This window comes from Lissotriton vulgaris, chromosome 2_1 (genome assembly GCF_964263255.1).
Source record: "Lissotriton vulgaris chromosome 2_1, aLisVul1.2, whole genome shotgun sequence".
In the NCBI taxonomy this organism is placed as follows: Eukaryota; Metazoa; Chordata; class Amphibia; order Caudata; family Salamandridae; genus Lissotriton; species Lissotriton vulgaris.
In genome coordinates this window covers 827,766,441-827,787,611 of record NC_141687.1, presented here as the reverse complement: position 1 = coordinate 827,787,611, position 21,171 = coordinate 827,766,441, and the positions used below count along the sequence as shown (strand labels likewise).

The 21,171-nt window shown below is 42.7% G+C and overlaps 1 protein-coding gene across 1 annotated transcript in view; it reads left to right on the top strand.

Annotated features, from left to right (window-relative positions):
• The first annotated feature begins 610 nt into the window (after nucleotides 1-610).
• The window catches only part of LOC147731232 (lanosterol synthase-like), a 95,394-nt gene continuing 74,833 nt past the window's right edge, over nucleotides 611-21,171 (top strand). The window contains exon 1 of the mRNA XM_086954167.1: nucleotides 611-696. Within this exon, the coding sequence (XP_086810293.1) occupies nucleotides 611-696 (86 nt within the window). The remainder of the gene's footprint in view (nucleotides 697-21,171) is intronic.

Here is a 21,171-nt window from a genome sequence, read left to right as displayed (position 1 = left end):
AAGTTGTGACCATTTGCGGTCCCTGCAGAAGGCGGTGGAAGGTTTAGGACGTGGTCCGGACGGCGCCCAGATAAATGGGATCAGAAAATGGTCCGTCCATGGGAGGGGAATGGATGGACTAACTGTGAGATGGGTACAGTTAGTAAAGATTGGGTCCAGGAGGTGACCTTTATCGTGGGTGGGTTGCAGCACTCGCTGGGAGAGTTCTAGTGCCTCCAGATTGTTGCGTAGTTCGGCGGCAGCCGAATCTAGGGGGTCATCTAGGTGCACATTCAGGTCGCCTAATAAGGTGTAGTTAGGTAAGGAGCAGACACAATTGGCTACCTACGGTGCAAGTTGGTTTATAAAGTTAGTCGGAGTGCCTGGTGGCCGATAGATAAGAGTCCCTGAGAATGTGCATGTGGGGGAAAAGTCCAGCGAGAAAGTAAGGTATTCGCAGCTGGATAGGGTGGTTGGAGAGGAGCGGCAGGTGTAGTAATTCTTGTAAATGATGGCTATGCCGCCGCCTTTCCCAGATGGACGGTCGACCCGAAGTATTTGGTATCCTGCGGGAAGAGCTTGAATGACATCGGGGTCAGATTCAGGTTGTAGCCAAGTTTCCGTGAGGAAAATGGCATTGGGTTCTTTGTCGGAGATTAACAGAGATATTTCTGCAGCATGTTTAGGGAGAGACCTGCAGTTCAGCAGGAACATAAGGTATGAGGGAGGGGGTGTTTTTGGACTACTTTGATACGTACCCTGTGGGCAGCAGAAGAGTTTAGAGGTGGGATTCCAGGACGCAAGGCATTGGTCGTGGATGGGGCCTCGTTGTTGATGTAGAGTGCTGGACGAGTATTGGATGGATTTATTTTGGCCAACGGTCGTGGCCCCTGGTCCCGGTCGGTCGCGGACGGGCGCAGACGGGTTTGCCTTTGGACCACCTTCGGCGCCCCACCGGCGCCGCCGCTGCGCCCGTCCGCTGCGCCCGTCCGCTGCGCCTCCTGGGTAGAGTGATCATTTTATAGTGGCGAGGGCGTGAGGGTGGGATGGGCCTAGCCCTGTTCAATTATCTGGTATTCCTCACCCAAGATGGCGGGCCCGGAAATGCTAGTTCGGCAGGTGAGCCGAGACTCAATCAAGTTCTCGAGGGGGGCAGGATCCGTTCTCACTTCAGCGGTAACTGAATGTAAGTGGCGATTTGATTTTAGTATTTTAAAAATGCAGTTTTCTCCAAATAAGCAATCTTTGGAGCGAGTTTAAAAACGATAGTAAGCTTTTTGATTCAAGAAGCAAAGTTTAAAAACAATGTCCCGGCTTCTGCCTCAGGATCAAAACAACACACCACACTCACTCGTAGTCAGTGAGGATGTGGAGAATTCAGGTGTTTTTATGGTGGCGAGGGCGTGAGGGTGGGATGGGCCTAGCCCTGTTCAATTATCTGGCATTCCTCACCCAAGATGGCGGGCCTGGAAATGCTAGTTCGGCAGGTGAGCCGAGACTCAATCAAGTTCTCGAGGGGGGCAGGATCCGCTCTCACTTCAGCGGTAACTGAATGTAAGTGGTGATTTGATTTTAGTATTTTAAAAATGCAGTTTTCTCCAAATAAGCAATCTTTGGAGCGAGTTTAAAAACGATAGTAAGAAATAACGAGAGTGAGGATAAACGCCAAGGTTCTAAGCTTATGCCTGCAGTCTGCATGCATTTGCTTGATTCCACGTTGTAACTCACTAGGCTATATTGCAAGGATTATGAGCTGTGAGGGGCAGTGGCCGAAGTGAGCAGGATCTATTGAGAACCAAGATCCCAATCTTTTCTTTTATTTAACAAAAACGGTTCCCACACATTTTGTTAAGCAGCAACCATCTCTGTATGCTTTATGTCAACCTTCCCGTGCCTTTAGCTGAAAGCGAAGGGAGGTGGCCTCCTGTTCGGTGAGGCGAAGGTAGAATCAGAAAGCAAAAGAAGAAACAAGCCTACTCTCTGAGGTGCTTGCTACCTGAAATAAATGTAAGTCTGTGGAATTGGTTAATCTGTATATTTGAAGGCTGCATGGGGCCAGTATGTGGCTTAAATGGATGGAGTCATTTAAGGATTCCTGGTGACAATGATGTATTCCTTTTGAGATGTCAAGTGAGGGTGTTAGCAGCTGAGTTACAGAGTGCTTCCTTCTAAAGGAAACTTAGAAACAATGATTGCACTAGGTATAGATTATTGCGTATTACTAGAAATATACTTTAAAAGCACTTGTTTGATTTAAAAAAAAAACACATCTCTGCACATTAAAATAACTTGAATATTCACAGTGCTTTCAGTCACAGGCTGGGACCTTGTAGCACTTTAGATATAAATGTCAGTACTCCCTGCTGCGCCAACTAGGATTTCGTTTTGTGACTGTCTGGTTATACACACTGACATCTGCAGTGATCGCATTAACCAAGGGTTAAACAGCGCATTTTCCATCGTTTACTTTAACTTGCCGTTATTTTTCATTTGAGGTGTGTGTGTAAAGCGTATATGTATTTGCCTGAATTTGAAAAATCTACAGAATTGTTACAGAATATTTGTTGTTTTTAACCACATCTCTGGCCCCAACCACACGCTCACTGACCATGGCCCATTGCACTTAAAATCACTTTTTTATGCACTTCAACCTCTGGTGGGGGCAAGCAACACAAGGCACTCTACAACAAAAGCAGTAAATCACTGCGTCATCTACATAAAATATAACTCTGTGACCTGCTTTCTGCGCTCTGTACTTTGAAGAAGTCTCATTAACTCACTATGCTTGGTTTCGAGGAGTCAGTCATGAGAGCTCTATTGGCGAGTGCATTGTCCACAAGACATATCTAACAGGAATATCACACTTTACAATGTATACCTTTACAATACACGTAATATAACTCATTGACATTTACAATGCTTTGTTTTACATTATTGTGCTATTACTATGCATTTGTCTTTGTAGAGGCTGATATTCCTTTATATACTCCCCAAGCCCCCCTTTTTTTTGATAAACACATTTTTATTGATTTTACAGAAAGAAAAAAACAGCCAATCACCACGATACCACAATAACAAAGAATTACCTGCATTACTCTGGAAGACCCAAAGGCGTAGACATATAAATTCAGAAGGGCGGATTAGGGAGCATCCCCACCAGAATCAGGCCAAACCTCCCAACCACTTCCCCCAGACCCTGCAATACTTCTTGGGGCAGCCACGTGTCTTGTACAGTGTCTTCTCTTGCGTGGCGCACCAGTCTACTCCGGCCCGTCACTTCCTCACAGAGGGAGAGTCAGGGCACTTCCAAGCGGAAGCTATGTCTCTTTTGGCCACTACCATTGCTGTAGTGTGAAAAAGTTTTTCGTGTCTGGTCCCGTCCAACCCGTCAGTGATGCCCAGCAGTGCGTGTCTGGGGGCGTGTGGGACCTCCTCCCCCAACACCTCAGTGAGTTCCTCCTCAATGTCGCTCCAGAAGCGCGCCAGACGTGGGCAAGTCCATACCATGTAAAAGAAGTAGGCAGGCTCATAACCGCAACTGTCACAGGAAGGGGACGGCCGGAGCCCCGCACGGTGTAAGCGTGCTGGCGTCATGTAGGCGTTTTGGAACACAAGGGAACCCAATACGGGGCCTTCGGACCATGGGTTACTTAACTTATTTTAAAGAACAGGGGTCCTAAGGATTTAAAATATGACAGGAGAATAATAATATAGACTACAATCAGTGCTATATTTTTAACGCCCAGCCGGACGTGAGTTTATTTAAGGAATGATGTAGAATCGTGTTGGCCCAGAGAGGGGCCAAGGTTAGTGGCAAGATAGGGTACAATCCTGTACCTATCCCAAAAGGTTAGAAAAAACAAATCAAGAACAAGGAGATGGAAGAAAGGAAAAAGTTTTTCAGGCAAGCGAAAAGTTTTTGAGCCAGAAGGTGACTTGCAATTACAGTAAATGGTTTCAACAAATTCACCCTGCAGTGTCAACAATTTAAAGTATACATATTGAATCATATGTTACACTGCATATTGCGTCGACGTTTCGATTCCTAAGGGCTCATAATACACTGGGATCATCATCAGGACAGTTTTACAATTAATGCCTGCATTAAATTGCGAAAGCCTTTCAGGACCCAGAATTGAGGGTATGGTGGCTCAAGATATTAATCCCGGTACAGGAAGCTTGATGCAGACGCTACTGGATGCAGTCGCCTGGGGTTTGTGATAATTCTTCTGACCGGAGGAGAGGTATTTCCTACCGGTTCGCAACACAAGATGCTAGCTACGTATAGTGTAGCCGTTTAGGAGGGGAGTCTGTTATCCTTCGTTTTTCACCCACCAATTATTCCGTTTTGGAGGAGAGGGTAGTCTCCTTCCTGACGGGTCCACATGGTTGCTGGCTACGTTTGATGTAGCCGAACGGGGGGGGGGGAGGGTTGGTTTCCTTCGTTTTGGATTAAAATCAATTTCGTCCACGAGGTAGCTTGCTTCTTGATTGAAGCGGCGGCGGGGCGGGTGAAGCTCGATCGACTTCTACCCCCTTCACTGGCAGCGCAGGTCCGGCAGGCAGCGTGCACAAAGTAGAGTTGTGTCAAGTGCAATCTAGTTGAGGCGGTGACTGTCCTGTGGGCCATAAAGGCATCGCGCCAGTCTCCTCGTCCAAGGAACCCACCCATTCCTCCCACTGGACCCGCAGTCGGTCAAGAGATGTAGGAGTGTTATTAAGGAGCGACCGATAAATCCGGGAGACGCCCCCTCTCCCCAGGTCCCCCAGCATAATTTGTGCCTCGGGAGGAATATGATCCGGGAGTCGTGTGCTAGTCGTTAAGTGTACTTGAAGGGCATGGCGAACCTGCAAGTATCTGTAAAACTGCGAGCGATGCAAGGAATGCCTAGCCCGGAGGTCTTGGAAGGAGCGCATGTGGTCAACCACCCAAATGTCGCCTAGTTGGGAAATGCCTATAAGGTCCAAAGACCGAAAACCCTGCAGCCCATTGACTTCTCTAATCCAGGTACCATGCCACAGGGGTGTGCATTGAGTCAATGTGCGGGTCCACCCAGTATGGTGCAGCATGGCCCGCCAGGCCAGGAACACCGAATGCGTCACCTCCGGCAAGCGAGACGGGACAGGCGCCCCATACATCATCGACTGGAGGTTAGACAAGCGCAGTTTGCTAAGTTCTAATCTGTAGGCCGGATCTGACCATCCTCCGTTGAGCCAGTCGTGAAGGCAGAGCAGGCGTGTGGCTTGGTAGTACAAGTATAGATGGGTCATCCCCAAGCCCCCATCAAAGGAGGGGATCTGACAAACACCCAGGGCCAGTCAAGACCTTCCCTTGCCCCAGAGGAATTTTGAGGCCAAGCTATCGAGTTCCCGGAACCACGCTCTCGAAAAGTTGATAGGGGTGTTTTGGATAATGTAAAGGAACAAAGCCCACCTTTTTATTATATATATTTCCTTTTTTTATGGGGTTACCCCCATGCACCCCGTTTTTAAACAACATATTTTAAAACCCCTGAACCCATCCCTGAACCCTAAAGCCCTGTACTACTACATACCCACTCACTACCCTGAACCTTTGATTCACCTTACTGGCTCGTACACTTACTTCTAAAACCCTGTGCTAATGCATACCCTTACCCATCATTGAACCCTAAAACCCTTACTACCCTGTACTATTACCTAGCCTTGAACCCTATAACTGCGTACTACATACCCATCACTGAACCTTAAATACCCCTTACTCTCTACCGCGTACACTTAGTCAGCCCTGAACCTGAAAACCCCACAATACCCCATACTCTTACTTAACCTCAAAACCCTAACTACAACTTACTCAGTGCTTACTTTGCAGAACAGTGAGTGCCAGGACCTTCCTCAGGAGCCCACTGCAGCTTGAACCACTCATTGTCCCTGCCGGCACTGCTAATACCTGTATGAATGCAACAAGTGGCATCACACTCCTACTAATGTGTCACTTCAGAATATTTAGGCACCCAGCGCTATAAAATTGGCATGGACACCTGGACTGTATGGCTTTGTAATATATTTGAACTGATTAAACACTCTGTTGATGTGCTCACCCTACAGACAGACATACAGTGCCACCATGTGGTGGACTGTCATAAGTACTGGTGATAAGAGTTAAGGTGCTCATTACTAACCTGTGCCTTTGCCCATCCATAAAACTTAAAACCCTTTAGTATAGTGTACCTGCAGACAGCCCTGAACTCTAAAACCCCATACTATCCTGTACCTAACCCTGAACTTGTAAGTACAGATTACTACCCTATGGCCTTACCAATCCTGAACCCTAAAGCCTTGTACCCTTACTGATTACTGAACCTTAAAAAACCCTCACTACCCCTACTATCCCTAAACCTTAAACCCATTAAACCCTTATTATTCCGTACCATTACCCACCCCTGAACCTTAAATATTACTTACACCCCTTAATTCCCCTAATTCACCATTATAAATAATAACTGAAAACTCTTACCATTGTTATAAAACACTTAAAAAAGCCCCTTGTTGTAATTACCTGCATAGTAAAGACTAGCTCTATAATGTCACTGAGGTAAAATGAAATGCATTGTGAAAGTTCCATTCCATCTTACAGCTGATATATGCTGCCCATTACTGCAGGGACGTAACTTGACCCGTTAACATTCCACATAGAACAGTTCTGATATGAGATGATGAAGCTACATCTACCAGGCCTGAAGAACAAGCAAAAAGGTAGTTGCCTTGATATAACTTTGCATCAAATGGTGTTCTAGGATGCAAATATTCTTTCAAGCTCCAGAACACACACAATGTGTGGCTGATAGGCAATGTGCTGCAAAGAAGTCACTCCAGCCGAAACACAAATTGTGCATTATAATAGCATGTGTTATAATAACAACAACCATGCTTCCAGTTCTAATTTGAATCCACTAAACTATCAATGTTGTTGTTAAATGCTAAAAGTGCAGTTTGCTTTATAAAAGGCAACATTTGTTACAGATTTTTCCACAATACCTTTGAGAAGAAAGTCCATATTCTCCTAAATGTCTGCACTAACTATAGCAACAATTACCATGGCCTGGGCACAGAAAGGAATAGCACAAGAGAGATAGACACCAGGCAGACAACACAATTACAAGTTTGTCATTGTAACAATGCAACAAGTTGCGCACAAATTAAGGTTTTCGTTGTGCAATGCTTTTGCATTGGTGACCTAATATACCCATTATCAGTTTTGCTGGTTTTGACAGACCCAAGCTTAATTTGACAGCAGAATAAGGTTTCACAAGCATTTTGCTGTCAAATTATGCCTTTTTGAAGAGGCAGGACCCAGTGATGCAATACCTACACAAAGGTAGCGCTGGTGTACTGCCTTTGCATAGACATTGTCCTCGTCAAATTACAAAAAAGGCATACATTAAAGCAAATTCTACATCTGACTTACAATGCATTTTAAGAAACTGATCATGGAGGCGCTTGCTTTACGTGGCAGAGGTATGCTTCTGGTTAGATGCACATTCAGTGGTTCCCAAACTTTTTCGCCACATGGCTCCCTAGACGTATTGGCCGCTGGCCGTGGCTACCCATTATGTTACTTTTTTTTGGAAAGTTTGTGGTGTTGTATGGTATTTTAGATTCCAAATGAATTTCCCCGATTCATGCCCTTATATAGGTACAATTCACGTTGCCCTTTTATAGGCATAGAAATCAAGCCCTTATTTAGGCATAGCCCATGCAACCCAAATACAGGCATGGCTACTTCAATCTGTTCACCAAACGTCACAACGATTTCTTAGGAAACCAGCTTAAGCTGTTAGGGGCTTCCCCTTGCTTGAATATTGATTTCTCTAAGAACTTAGTTTTATTTATTTTATTTATTTTGCGGGTTTGTAGAGCGCTTGAATAAACTCCCAAGGGAGTATCTCCGCGCTATCTGACTGCTGAACCTGCAGGAGATCGAATTCCCTGGCTTCAATCTAGTTCTTAAACTGTGTGGTTAGACCTGGAACAAGAACGTCTTCAGCTTTTTTCTGAAGGCCAGATGGTTTTCAAGCTGCCTAAGCTGGAGAGGGAGACCATTCCATATCCTCGGTCCCCTCACAGACAGAGCCTTACCCCCTTGCCTTACCCGCTTGATCCTAGGAATTGTGAGAAGCATTTGGTCACTGGACCGTAGAGCATGAGAAGGAACATACGGCACAAACTTGTCTGCCAGATAGGAGGGACCCAAACCATGAAGTCCTTTGTGGACCGTACAACAGATCTTAAAAACAACTCTCTGACGGATGGAAAGCCAATGAAGCCTGGCAAGTAGAGGTTTTGAAGGTGTTCTCGGAGGGGCATTTAGAACCAACCTGGCTGCGGTGTTCTGCACAACCTATAACCTATCCAGATCCTCCTCATTAGCTGACAGCTAGAGACCATTACAATAGTCGAGACGTCTGATGACCAACGCCTGGACCAGGGTCTTTCTGATGGTGTCTGGAAGCAATGGAAAAACTCTGCGCACCAATCCAATGGTCCGAAAGCAAGATCCAACAATGTTGGTAACATGCTGCTTCAAGCTGAGTTCTTGTTCCAGACGTACCCCTAGGTTCTTGACTATCTGCTTAGGCTCGGGGACAGGGCCTAGATCTAAAGGCCACCAGTCAGGAGCCCAGCAGATCTTAGCCTCACCGAAAAGCATAACCTCTGTCTTTGAAACATTGCACTGCAACATATTCAAAGACATCCACTGGGAAACTGCTCTCATCCCCTCAGAGAAAGAATGTAATACCTCTGGAGTAAGATAGTCAAAGGGAAAGAGCAGCTGGGTATCGTCAGCATATGACACTGGGCAAAAACCAAAGGCTCTCAGGATATTAGCCAGGGGGGCCACATAGATGTTGAATAATGTAGGGCTCAAACAGGAGCCCTGTGGCACCCCCTTAGTAATCCTGGTCTCCTCGGATCGGAAATTGCCCATGGTGACACATTGGGTCCGATCCGAAAGAAAGCTCTTTAGCCAAGCCAGTGCCATGCCCCCTAGTCCACTCCCAGTCAGACGCTCAACCAAAATCTCATGTGAGATGGTGTCAAAAGCTGCCAATAAATCTAGCAGCACCAGGACAGCTGTATGAATGAATAACTATTCCCCAGGGGTTCCTTCATGACGTTCATATGCCCGACTTTACGTCAAACATGGCATTACTAAACACCTTCAAGGTATAAAATATACCTTCACTTGCTATGGCAAAGCACAAATCTTGATGCAATCCCAATAATTGACAGAACTGCCTCTGGCTATTTTATTAACTTTGATACATTTTCCGAGGATCCCAGTGAACCTGAAATTACGCCAGTAAAAAGAACTATGAAAGAACCAGCAACAGACCTTTTTCATCACATAGAAAAGACTTATCTGGTTTCACCATGGATTGAACTTTGGATTGTGTTGGGTGTGCTTTTTCTTCTACTTTGGTTGACTCTGGTAATAACTTTGGGAATTCTGATAATTGGAAGATTTTTTAAAAAGGACACAGCAAGTAAGAACACCAACTTACTACTCAAGCCACACAAATCATCTCATTGTGAACAAAGAGACTTGTCATCAGTGAACATCAAAGTCGTTCCTATACCTGGTGGTATAGCTTGGGACAGAACTGATTATGAAATATTTGGCCCTGCGAAGCTGTTGAAGATTCCATACCAGTTCAAGATTTCCGTGAATTACTTTGTTTAATCTAGTACCTTTTCTGATGATTGGGAATTAGAAATGCCTGCTGAATTTACAAAGTCGTGAATACTTAGAATGTTCATCAGATTATGAACAAATGTATTGTTATAATCACTATGGTCATCATTTCTTGCACAAATCTGCAAACCCTAGAAATGTATTGATGTATAACCAATGGGAACATTGTCCTACACCACCAAAGGGTAGCTCAAAAAAAGTTTTGGTAACATTTCCTTTCTTTTCAGGTTTTAATGTTTCAAATCCAGAATCATTTTTCTTTAAAAATGTTAATAATACAGGAATGAAAAGTATGTTAACAAATACCAAGCACATTTATTCTGCAGCCTTTTATGCTCAGCTGTCTTCACTAGGTTTTGACTTTTGGAAAGACAACATTGAGACACAAACTGTCTGGGGCACAAAAGATTGGCAAATGCAGGGGATAGAAGATTTATTTAGAGCCTGCGTCATCCCAGAGCAAATTATGTTTTTGAATGACACTGTCCATCAGACATCTTGTCTTGGATTAGCCAAGATCAAAGAGCTTAACAATCCGTCCATACCTACACCTACACCTGATAGTAGTAACACTTCAGAGGGGGAGGTCGACGTACATACTATTTTGCATCACAACAGAACAGATCTAGATTGGAAAAATGGTTAATCTGGCCCACAGACACAAACAACTGTCAAGATAGATTCCTGAATCAAACACAGGGGTTCACATTCACTAGACCAGATCCAAAATATGTTCAGAGACAGCATCCAGGAATAGTAACAACATACAGTGTAGGGAAACTGTGCCTTGAATGGTTACATAGATCTACACTCAAGGATAATACAACACTTATCTTTACTTAAAGATGGCGCTGATCTTAGGGAATTCTTACTAGGAAGAAAACCACGTCATAAACGTTTTATATATGCCGGTATTTATGCTGCTTATAACGAAGCATGGAAGATTACGCAAGCAGAGACTGCAGAAAGAATACGAGAAATTGATCGTATTAATTTAGAGAAAACTCGCTCTGTGGTTGACAATGGGTTAGCGACTCTGTCGTCCAGGATATATTCTTTGGACAGCATAGTATCCTCTGCCATAGACACCATGGAACAGGACTTGGTCATGTTGCAACATGGTCAGTCGCAATTACGTTCTATCATGCTATTGGGCTGGGCGTTCAGGCTATGTGCCTTGGCGTTTAATCAATACTACGCCACTGTTTTCAGAATTGTGTGTATAATATTTATTGATTGATTAATTGAAATCTTTACAAAAACGCAAATACTCCATTATGTACATTTGATTTACAATACATCATTAAAATCACATTTTAAATATCAGTATATCTTTAAAATTGTAAACATTCGTTATTAAGGCTGCTTAAGTAAAATAAATTCATATATTTAAAAGTTAATGGAGAATATATTCATTCTAATATCCAATTTCATGTTGTTCTCATTTTTTCCATACAATCGTTAAAAATTTTGTCAAGGCAGAATTAATGAATACATCGTCTGAACAAAGACATCGAATCAATGCTTGCCTGCATGTCCTTATTTCTCTTTCATTAAATAACTTTTTTAGTAATGCTAATCTTTCATTTTTTAGTTCTGGACAGAGATACAAGAGATGTATAATATGTTCCTCACCGGATTCGCACAGCCTACACATTATGTTATTTTCAAGTTTTTTCCAAGGTGGTGCATAGGAATATTCTCCCGGCCATACTCCAAATCGCGCTTTGATGAAAATCTGTTTACTTTTCAATGACCATGCTGTGTCCAGATATTGCTGAGGCCTCTTTTTTGTATAACCATTTATTATGGACCATGCATGCTTCCTTTTACCAAAGGTAGCTTTGTCGCTGATCAATGATAGGTAATCTGTTGTTTTATTCACAACTTTTTTAAATGATTCCTGGGTTATGGTGGAGGTCCAAATCCCCCGAACCTCAAATTCATCCAAAGCCTTATCCAGGTATTTCCAGGCAGATGATTTATTGTTTCTTCAATTTCTTTCCACAAAAGCTGTGAAATTAAGTTGTCCTTATCATTTTTCACTCTGTTCCATACTTTGATTATATGACCCTTTCGTGCGAACAGTTGATTATTCAAGCCAAATTCCAGCCTGACTTGGGTTTGGGATGCATTTTTTGGAAGGAGGAAGAGGGATCTAAAAGTTTTTGAAATAGCATTGTTGACAATCATTGCGTCTTTTCTGTTTAGGGCCTCACTGCCGTAAGTTAAAGATGGTAACAATTTAACCGATATCACCTTAAGAAGTGGTTGATAGGTTAGATTACTCGTTGACTTTTTGATAATTCCAAATGCAGCTGTTCAAGCATTTGCTTTCCTAATGATATCAAGCTTCTGGGGGACAAAGTTGCCATTCTCATTAAATATGACTCCCAGATATCCTTAGGTTTCAACTTGTTCCAGGTTCTCCTTTCCCAGAAACCATTTGGAATTATACTTCCGTCTGGAATTTTTTGCAACAACCATAACTTTAGATTTGGTTTCATTTATTACCATATCATTTTCTGTGGCATATTCCAATGTGCGTGTAATTAGACGTTGTAAGCCCACCTTTGTGTTAGAGTAGATTTGATATATGTTTATCGGCAAGCTTAGGTGGGTGAGCATTTATGTCGTTCAGGGCCTCCGTCAAATCGGCTAAAAACAGGTTAAATAATAGGGGAGCCAATACACACCCTTCCTTCAGTCTACCTAGCGTTGGTATTTCCTTGGTTAGTGAATGACCATTACCAATACGTACTCTGGCCCAGGTATGTGTATGCAGAAGATATATATATATATATATATATATATATATATATATATATATATATATATATATATATATATATATATATATATATCAAAACACAACCCTTTCAGGCATAGAGTGACGCATAAATTATGCAAAAAAGAAGGAGAGAACTCTGGGTAGTTCTCAAGTTTAGGTGGAAAGCAGCTCCTGTTAGAGCACTCTCAACACCAGCGACACTCTAGATCTGCTCACCTCAAATGTCTGTTTTTCTATCAAAGTTTTTAAGCACAGGATTAGCACAGTGCTATCCACGCCGAGATAGAAAAGGAAAAAGTATTTTGCCATTTATACAGCAAAGTTTTTAAGCATAGGACTAGTACAGTGCTGTCCTTGCCGAGCTGTAAATGACAAAAGCCATTTATCATTCCAGGCACAATATTACAGCTTTAAATTGGAAAAATACCAAATCAAGCCAACCTGAAATGAGTAAAAGCAACCCCTGACACAGTGTTACGCTCTAATTAGAGCTCTTCAGAGAGGTATAGCTTTGTCCAGACACAATGGAGCACCCAGTATTAAGTCAAAACACAACCCTTTCAGGCATAGAGTGACGCATAAATTATGCAAAAAAGAAGGAGAGAACTCTGGGTAGTTCTCAAGTTTAGGTGGAAGGTTTTCAATAAAAGCAACATCTTGCCTGAAGCCGTGGGGTCTGTCTCCTTCTTTCGCCACGCCATCGGTGTGGAGGTCTGGGGATTCTCATTGAATATATATATATATATATATATATATATTTAGTCCAAAGGCCCGAAAGCTTAAAGATGCACACACAGCAGCTGTCACCAACAGGCTTTTATTCACAAGAAACCGGGATTTTATTCAGAGTAAAATTTCATTTCTTCAGCCTACGCGTTTCGAGGACACAGCCTCTTCTTCCTGGGCTGCTCTGCATAATCACTCAGGTGCTCCAAGTTCGTTCATTTGAATACATGCAGTTACCCCCAGTGGATCGTGCTCAGTGCTATTTGCATGCTGGGATTTTGAGTCCAATTTAATAAAGTCATTACTTGCAATGAGTTCCTTTTGTGAATATTCATTGTTTGAGCAATATTGAAGCATTAAAAAATTCTCCAGTGGGCCCCCAAATGTCATTCCGGTATATTAACTCACAACTGCTGTGCTGCACGGCATTGGTACAGTTCCTAGTTGCCGCGCTGCCTCTCCTTCCATTGTTGGGAAGGTGCAATCTTTCACGGCAGGGCAGCCGTGTTTATTTGTTTAGTCCAAAGGCCCGAAAGCTTAAAGATGCACACACAGCAGCTGTCACCAACAGGCTTTTATTCACAAGAAACCGGGATTTCATTCAGAGTAAAATTGCATTTCTTCAGCCTTTTCCAAAGTGCTGATGGAGCCTGCCTGCTGACATCGGTAAACTCACTCAGAGGATGAATAAATGTATGGAATCAAATGGGACAGCACAAATGAACTTTCTAAAAGATAAAATTCTTACCAGCATTAGGAACTTCACTCCCCATCATGCACCATGGGCTTATGGTATGAGGACACGCCCAATGGAGGGAAATGCTGGAAATAAAAGTTGGTAAACGAACAACGAAGGTCTCATTTTCGTGTTTTTCCCTGCCCAGGAAGAAGGGGCCAGCGAGCCCAGAAACGCGTTGGCAATACTAATCTTAAACTGATGGAAATCGGCAGGCTGCACAAACAGAGCTGGATGGCAGGAAATGGTTGTGTGCTCTCCCGAGCCCCAGGGCATTGCTTAAACATATTCACACGGCGCCTGGCCGTGGGGAGAGGCACCACTGCGAGCTGCTGAATATGTTAATCAACAGTAAGTGGGCTGCAGTCTGAACTCTTCATGACAGGAACAGCACCTTTTCCAAAGTGCTGATGGAGCCTGCCTGCTGACATCGGTAAACTCACTCAGAGGATGAATAAATGTATGGAATCAAATGGGACAGCACAAATGAACTTTCTAAAAGATAAAATTCTTACCAGCATTAGGAACTTCACTCCCCATCATGCACCATGGGCTTATGGTATGAGGACACGCCCAATGGAGGGAAATGCTGGAAATAAAAGTTGGTAAACGAACAATGAAGGTCTCATTTTCGTGTTTTTCCCTGCCCAGGAAGAAGGGGCCAGCGAGCCCAGAAACGCGTTGGCAATACTAATCTTAAACTGATGGAAATTGGCAGGCTGCACAAACAGAGCTGGATGGCAGGAAATGGTTGTGTGCTCTCCCGAGCCCCAGGGCATTGCTTAAACATATTCACACGGCGCCTGGCCGTGGGGAGAGGCACCACTGCGAGCTGCTGAATATGTTAATCAACAGTAAGTGGGCTGCAGTCTGAACTCTTCATGACAGGAACAGCACCTTTTCCAAAGTGCTGATGGAGCCTGCCTGCTGACATCGGTAAACTCACTCAGAGGATGAATAAATGTATGGAATCAAATGGGACAGCACAAATGAACTTTCTAAAAGATAAAATTCTTACCAGCATTAGGAACTTCACTCCCCATCATGCACCATGGGCTTATGGTATGAGGACACGCCCAATGGAGGGAAATGCTGGAAATAAAAGTTGGTAAACGAACAATGAAGGTCTCATTTTCGTGTTTTTCCCTGCCCAGGAAGAAGGGGCCAGCGAGCCCAGAAACGCGTTGGCAATACTAATCTTAAACTGATGGAAATTGGCAGGCTGCACAAACAGAGCTGGATGGCAGGAAATGGTTGTGTGCTCTCCCGAGCCCCAGGGTATTGCTTAAACATATTCACACGGCGCCTGGCCGTGGGGAGAGGCACCACTGCGAGCTGCTGAATATGTTAATCAACAGTAAGTGGGCTGCAGTCTGAACTCTTCATGACAGGAACAGCACCTTTTCCAAAGTGCTGATGGAGCCTGCCTGCTGACATCGGTAAACTCACTCAGAGGATGAATAAATGTATGGAATCAAATGGGACAGCACAAATGAACTTTCTAAAAGATAAAATTCTTACCAGCATTAGGAACTTCACTCCCCATCATGCACCATGGGCTTATGGTATGAGGACACGCCCAATGGAGGGAAATGCTGGAAATAAAAGTTGGTAAACGAACAATGAAGGTCTCATTTTCGTGTTTTTCCCTGCCCAGGAAGAAGGGGCCAGCGAGCCCAGAAACGCGTTGGCAATACTAATCTTAAACTGATGGAAATCGGCAGGCTGCACAAACAGAGCTGGATGGCAGGAAATGGTTGTGTGCTCTCCCGAGCCCCAGGGCATTGCTTAAACATATTCACACGGCGCCTGGCCGTGGGGAGAGGCACCACTGCGAGCTGCTGAATATGTTAATCAACAGTAAGTGGGCTGCAGTCTGAACTCTTCATGACAGGAACAGCACCTTTTCCAAAGTGCTGATGGAGCCTGCCTGCTGACATCGGTAAACTCACTCAGAGGATGAATAAATGTATGGAATCAAATGGGACAGCACAAATGAACTTTCTAAAAGATAAAATTCTTACCAGCATTAGGAACTTCACTCCCCATCATGCACCATGGGCTTATGGTATGAGGACACGCCCAATGGAGGGAAATGCTGGAAATAAAAGTTGGTAAACGAACAACGAAGGTCTCATTTTCGTGTTTTTCCCTGCCCAGGAAGAAGGGGCCAGCGAGCCCAGAAACGCGTTGGCAATACTAATCTTAAACTGATGGAAATCGGCAGGCTGCACAAACAGAGCTGGATGGCAGGAAATGGTTGTGTGCTCTCCCGAGCCCCAGGGCATTGCTTAAACATATTCACACGGCGCCTGGCCGTGGGGAGAGGCACCACTGTGAGCTGCTGAATATGTTAATCAACAGTAAGTGGGCTGCAGTCTGAACTCTTCATGACAGGAACAGCACCTTTTCCAAAGTGCTGATGGAGCCTGCCTGCTGACATCGGTAAACTCACTCAGAGGATGAATAAATGTATGGAATCAAATGGGACAGCACAAATGAACTTTCTAAAAGATAAAATTCTTACCAGCATTAGGAACTTCACTCCCCATCATGCACCATGGGCTTATGGTATGAGGACACGCCCAATGGAGGGAAATGCTGGAAATAAAAGTTGGTAAACGAACAATGAAGGTCTCATTTTCGTGTTTTTCCCTGCCCAGGAAGAAGGGGCCAGCGAGCCCAGAAACGCGTTGGCAATACTAATCTTAAACTGATGGAAATCGGCAGGCTGCACAAACAGAGCTGGATGGCAGGAAATGGTTGTGTGCTCTCCCGAGCCCCAGGGCATTGCTTAAACATATATATATATATATATATATATATATATATATATATATCCACAGCAGCTTTTTCAAAGAAAATACTCGCGCTCAGAATATGCCACAGTTTATTTAGCAAAGGTTATGCGTTTCGACAGCAAGAGCTGTCTTGATCACACGATTTGCTATTGTTACAGGAAGTGTATACATAGGCTCTAGACACCAAAAAGGGACTGTTTGTTTAGTAAGTGGTGTCTAAGTCAACCTGGCGGCCATCTTAGAACGGTATACAAATGTACATAGTAAAGGGCGCATGCTCATATATTTACATAAATATACATCATCAGTGCCTAATAAATCACCCAGGTTGTAAAAAATGTTCGTTAACAGCTTTTTACATATTCACAGTATTGTACATATTTATAATTTACATTGTATTGTCATTATAATTCTTCTTTCGACATAGTGTCAACATTTTTACAAATATCAACAAAAACGGGAGATATATCTCATTGACGAAGATATGCAGAATACTATATGGCATAGTGCCCAAAGAATCTCAGAACAAAGTCCTATATATCCATATATATACATATAAGATAGACCAAGATGTATTCGTTGATAGCCTAGATATTATTCCTTGTAACAAGTGAAATGGGAAGAAAAGAAAAGAAAGTGCACTAAATTGAATACATTCTTATCTGAAAACAGGACACTTGGAAGAAAAGGGTAGGTTATCCGGAACGGATGAGACAGTCCGCAGGTCAAGTAACCTTTCCTTTCCTCCTGCGTGCAAAATAAAATGAATATTAAGACCTACGTGAATATAAAATAGTCATATGATAAACTATTGCTACATAGTAACTAATCATATTAGTAAAAGCATGTCAATTGTGTTTCACATAAGCACAATACATGGTTGCAGAAAAATCATTATTATAGAAAAATCATTATTGCAGAAAAACACCAATGTCAGACCAAATAACTAATCTCTTAAGTGAGAGGCCAGTTCTTCATCGAGATTGTGGCCTTTGGGGTATTTGGTCTCGAGATCAATTATCCACTTTGATTCTCGTTTTCGTAAGGCCAAAGTTCTGTTACCACCCCTGGGACCAATATAAACTTGTTCCAATGCAAAAAAGCTTAACAGGTTGCTGTTGGATAGATGGAAAAGCTCAAAATGTCTGGCTATGGGATAATGCGGGTCCTTATTATTTATGGCCCGCATGTGCTCAAGTACTCTCTTCTTGGTTGTTAGTGTGGTACTTCCAACGTACCTCATCTTACATGGACACATTAGTACATATATACAATAGGTAGAACTACATGCCAAAAATTGATCAATCACTTTAGGTGTGCCATGACCTGGAATAGAGACACATTTGACCATACTGCTGTTGCGACAGGCTTTACAGTGCCCACAGGGATAAAAACCTTTCAATTGATGTTCACTGTCTGATCTTCTTGGTGTAATATCATTATGAACAATGATGTCTCTAATGCTCCTTCCTTTTCTGTATGTTATTTTAGGTCTGCACTGCCGCGTTGGGCCAATAATAGGGTAACTAGTAAGTACATCCCATTTTTCTGCTAGTATTTTAGATATTTGGGTAGAATTTCTACTGTAGGTAGGTATCAACCTAGTGATGTCTTCTGACTCCTTGTTGTTAATCTTAGTAGTTTTCTCTTCTTTCGGGCTAAGCAGTCAGTTACGATCTACAGTTCTAACTCGATTTATGGCTCTTGTTAGTACCCACTCTGGATATCCTCTTTCTCTAAATCTTTTGATCATGATATCCATTTCATGTTCGAAGGCAGAGGTACTGCTACAATTTCTTCTCGCCCTCAGCAGCTCCCCGTAAGGGATACTCCACTTTAGGGTATCCGGGTGGCTGCTGAGAGTGTGAAGAAGTGTATTTCCCGCCGTGGCCTTCCTATGGAGGCTAGTTTTAAGAGTGTTGTCTTTGGATGTTATAGGAAGATCCAGAAATTCCATTGATGTATTGCTGATCTGACTAGTCAGCTTTATATTGTAGCTATTGGTATTTAAGATGTTAATGAACTCTACTGCTTGTACTTCACTGCCTGTCCAGATTAAAAACAGATTGTCAATATATCGGAGCCACACTTTTACTTTAGTAAAGTAAAAGTTCAAAGTGTGGTCCGACCTGATCTCCTCCCACTTGCCTAGGAAGAGGTTGGCAAAGCTTGGGGCAAAACATGTGCCCATAGCAGTGCCCCGGATCTGTTGAAAAAGATTACCGTTGAACATAAAGATGTTGCCGGTCAGACATAATAACATCGTGTCCAACAACATCCTGGTATGTTCCAGATATTGTATGGGTCTTTTTCGTAAGTAGTTATAACTTGCCTGTATACTGTCCTCATGATTTATAATAGTATACAGGGAGTTTACGTCCATAGTAATTAATAGGTCAGTTGTCTCCCAGGTCACATCTTGAAGTTTACATATGAAGTCTGTACTATACTTTACATAGGATGGCAATCCAATGACACGTTCTCGTAAGAAAAAGTCAACATACTTGGAGACATTCTCTAAAGCGCTCCCTATGGAAGACACAATAGGTCTCCCTGGTGGAATAGTGGGGTTCTTATGAATCTTTGGTATAAGATACAATATGGATAATTTAGGATCATCTCTTTTTAAAAAACAGTACTTCCCCCATGTTATGTAGCATTGTTGTTCCCATTGTTTCAATTTCTCCCAAATAGCAATGATACTGGTATTATATACATCTGTGTTTACTTGGATGTAAAATTGTTTGTCATCAAGTTGTCTCTGTGTTTCCATTAGATATAATTCCTTTGCCCAAAGAACAATATTGCCTCCTTTATCTGCGGGGCGAATAATAATGTCTGTATCATGTGCCAGATCTATAAGGAATTTTCTTTGTTCACACAATAAATTGAAACACACTTTTTTGTTAGCTTTGCGTTTGAGTTGAGTTTAAGTAGGGCTTGAGTTACTACATCCTGAAAAGTGTCTATATTGTCATGGAGTAAGTTGGGATAAAAAACAGATCGTGGTTTGAATTTAGTTGATGGAGTCCGATCCGTACTTACACCTAACTCCCATTTGTTTTCCAATGTTGTAGTTTGATCTTCTTCATTAGCCAGATCTTGTATATTATAGATTCCTGAGGCATCTCCAATAATGAGATTGGGGAAGGTACAGGCAATATCACATTCTTGTGGTTGTGTTGTTTCATGATTTGGTTTATACAAAAAATGCCATTTTTTGAATTTTACCTTTCTCACAAATTTATACAGATTTTTTCGAGTATCTGCATAATTGAATACCTCTGATGGACAGAAAGTTAATCCTAAACAAAGAGTGCTTTTCTCAGCAAATGTTAATTGTCTTTTGCTCAAATTAATAATGGTTTGATTTACCATGTCCGGATCCATTATTTCTTGGTTTTTGAGCCTTGTGTCCTCGTTCCCATGGGCTCTTTTGTGGTTTTCTTTGGTTTGCCTTTGTTTTCTTCGTTTCCGTCTTTGTTTACTCCTCACCTCCCTCTTCCTCTTCCATGGCCTCTTCCACGTGATTTCCCTCTCGTCGGCGGTGACTGGGGCGTTGATCTTGGTACTTGACAGCCCCTTCGTAGGACCCTGAATTCGTACAAAAAATGTGCCCGTCTTGATGGTATCATCCTTTCTGAGATTGAGCTCAGTGAGAGATCAGTATCTGACCCACTTATATCCAAGGTTGTAATGTTATTGGGTGTCGCAGTTCCTACCTCTGTTGTTTTTAATGGTGGTAGGTCATCGTAGAGATAGTCATATTTAGGACTATTTGTAAGAATCCGGCCGGATTCATAGTCAACACAGTCTCTATGTAATTTGCGTTGTTTACGATTTTTAATGTCCTCCTCATGATGCTCCAATTTAGGTTTCATATCTTTCAAAAATTTGTTGATAGTATTCGTGATCGTTACTTTCCGATAAATCTTCCTTCAATGCCTTTATCTCTGATAGAATCACTTCGCGATCTTCCCATGCATATTTGATCAAAATATTCAACATGGTTCTAGATCCGTTGATCACATTTTCTTGCCAATCTAATAGCATTTGAGGGCTTAAGGATTCGTAGGAGGGCATAATATAAATACGTAGACCCCTTGGGACCATTTGTCTGTCCACATAGTCCTCTAATGAAATGGCTTCCCACCATTTAGATGTTTCCGACTTTTTCAGTTTTTCTAGCTTTTTCAGTTTAGTATTGAGTGATACATCTAATGGATTGTCATTTTTTTGCATGGTACATGTGCCCACGCCTGGCGCTCTTGCAAATAACAACGTTCTACTTCCATGTTGATGCCAAAATTTAAATGTGAGTCCTTGTGTAACTATTGTTTTACTACACGTGCGTAAGGCTGAATAGATTTTTAGTAAGCACTTCCCTTTACATGAAACTGTG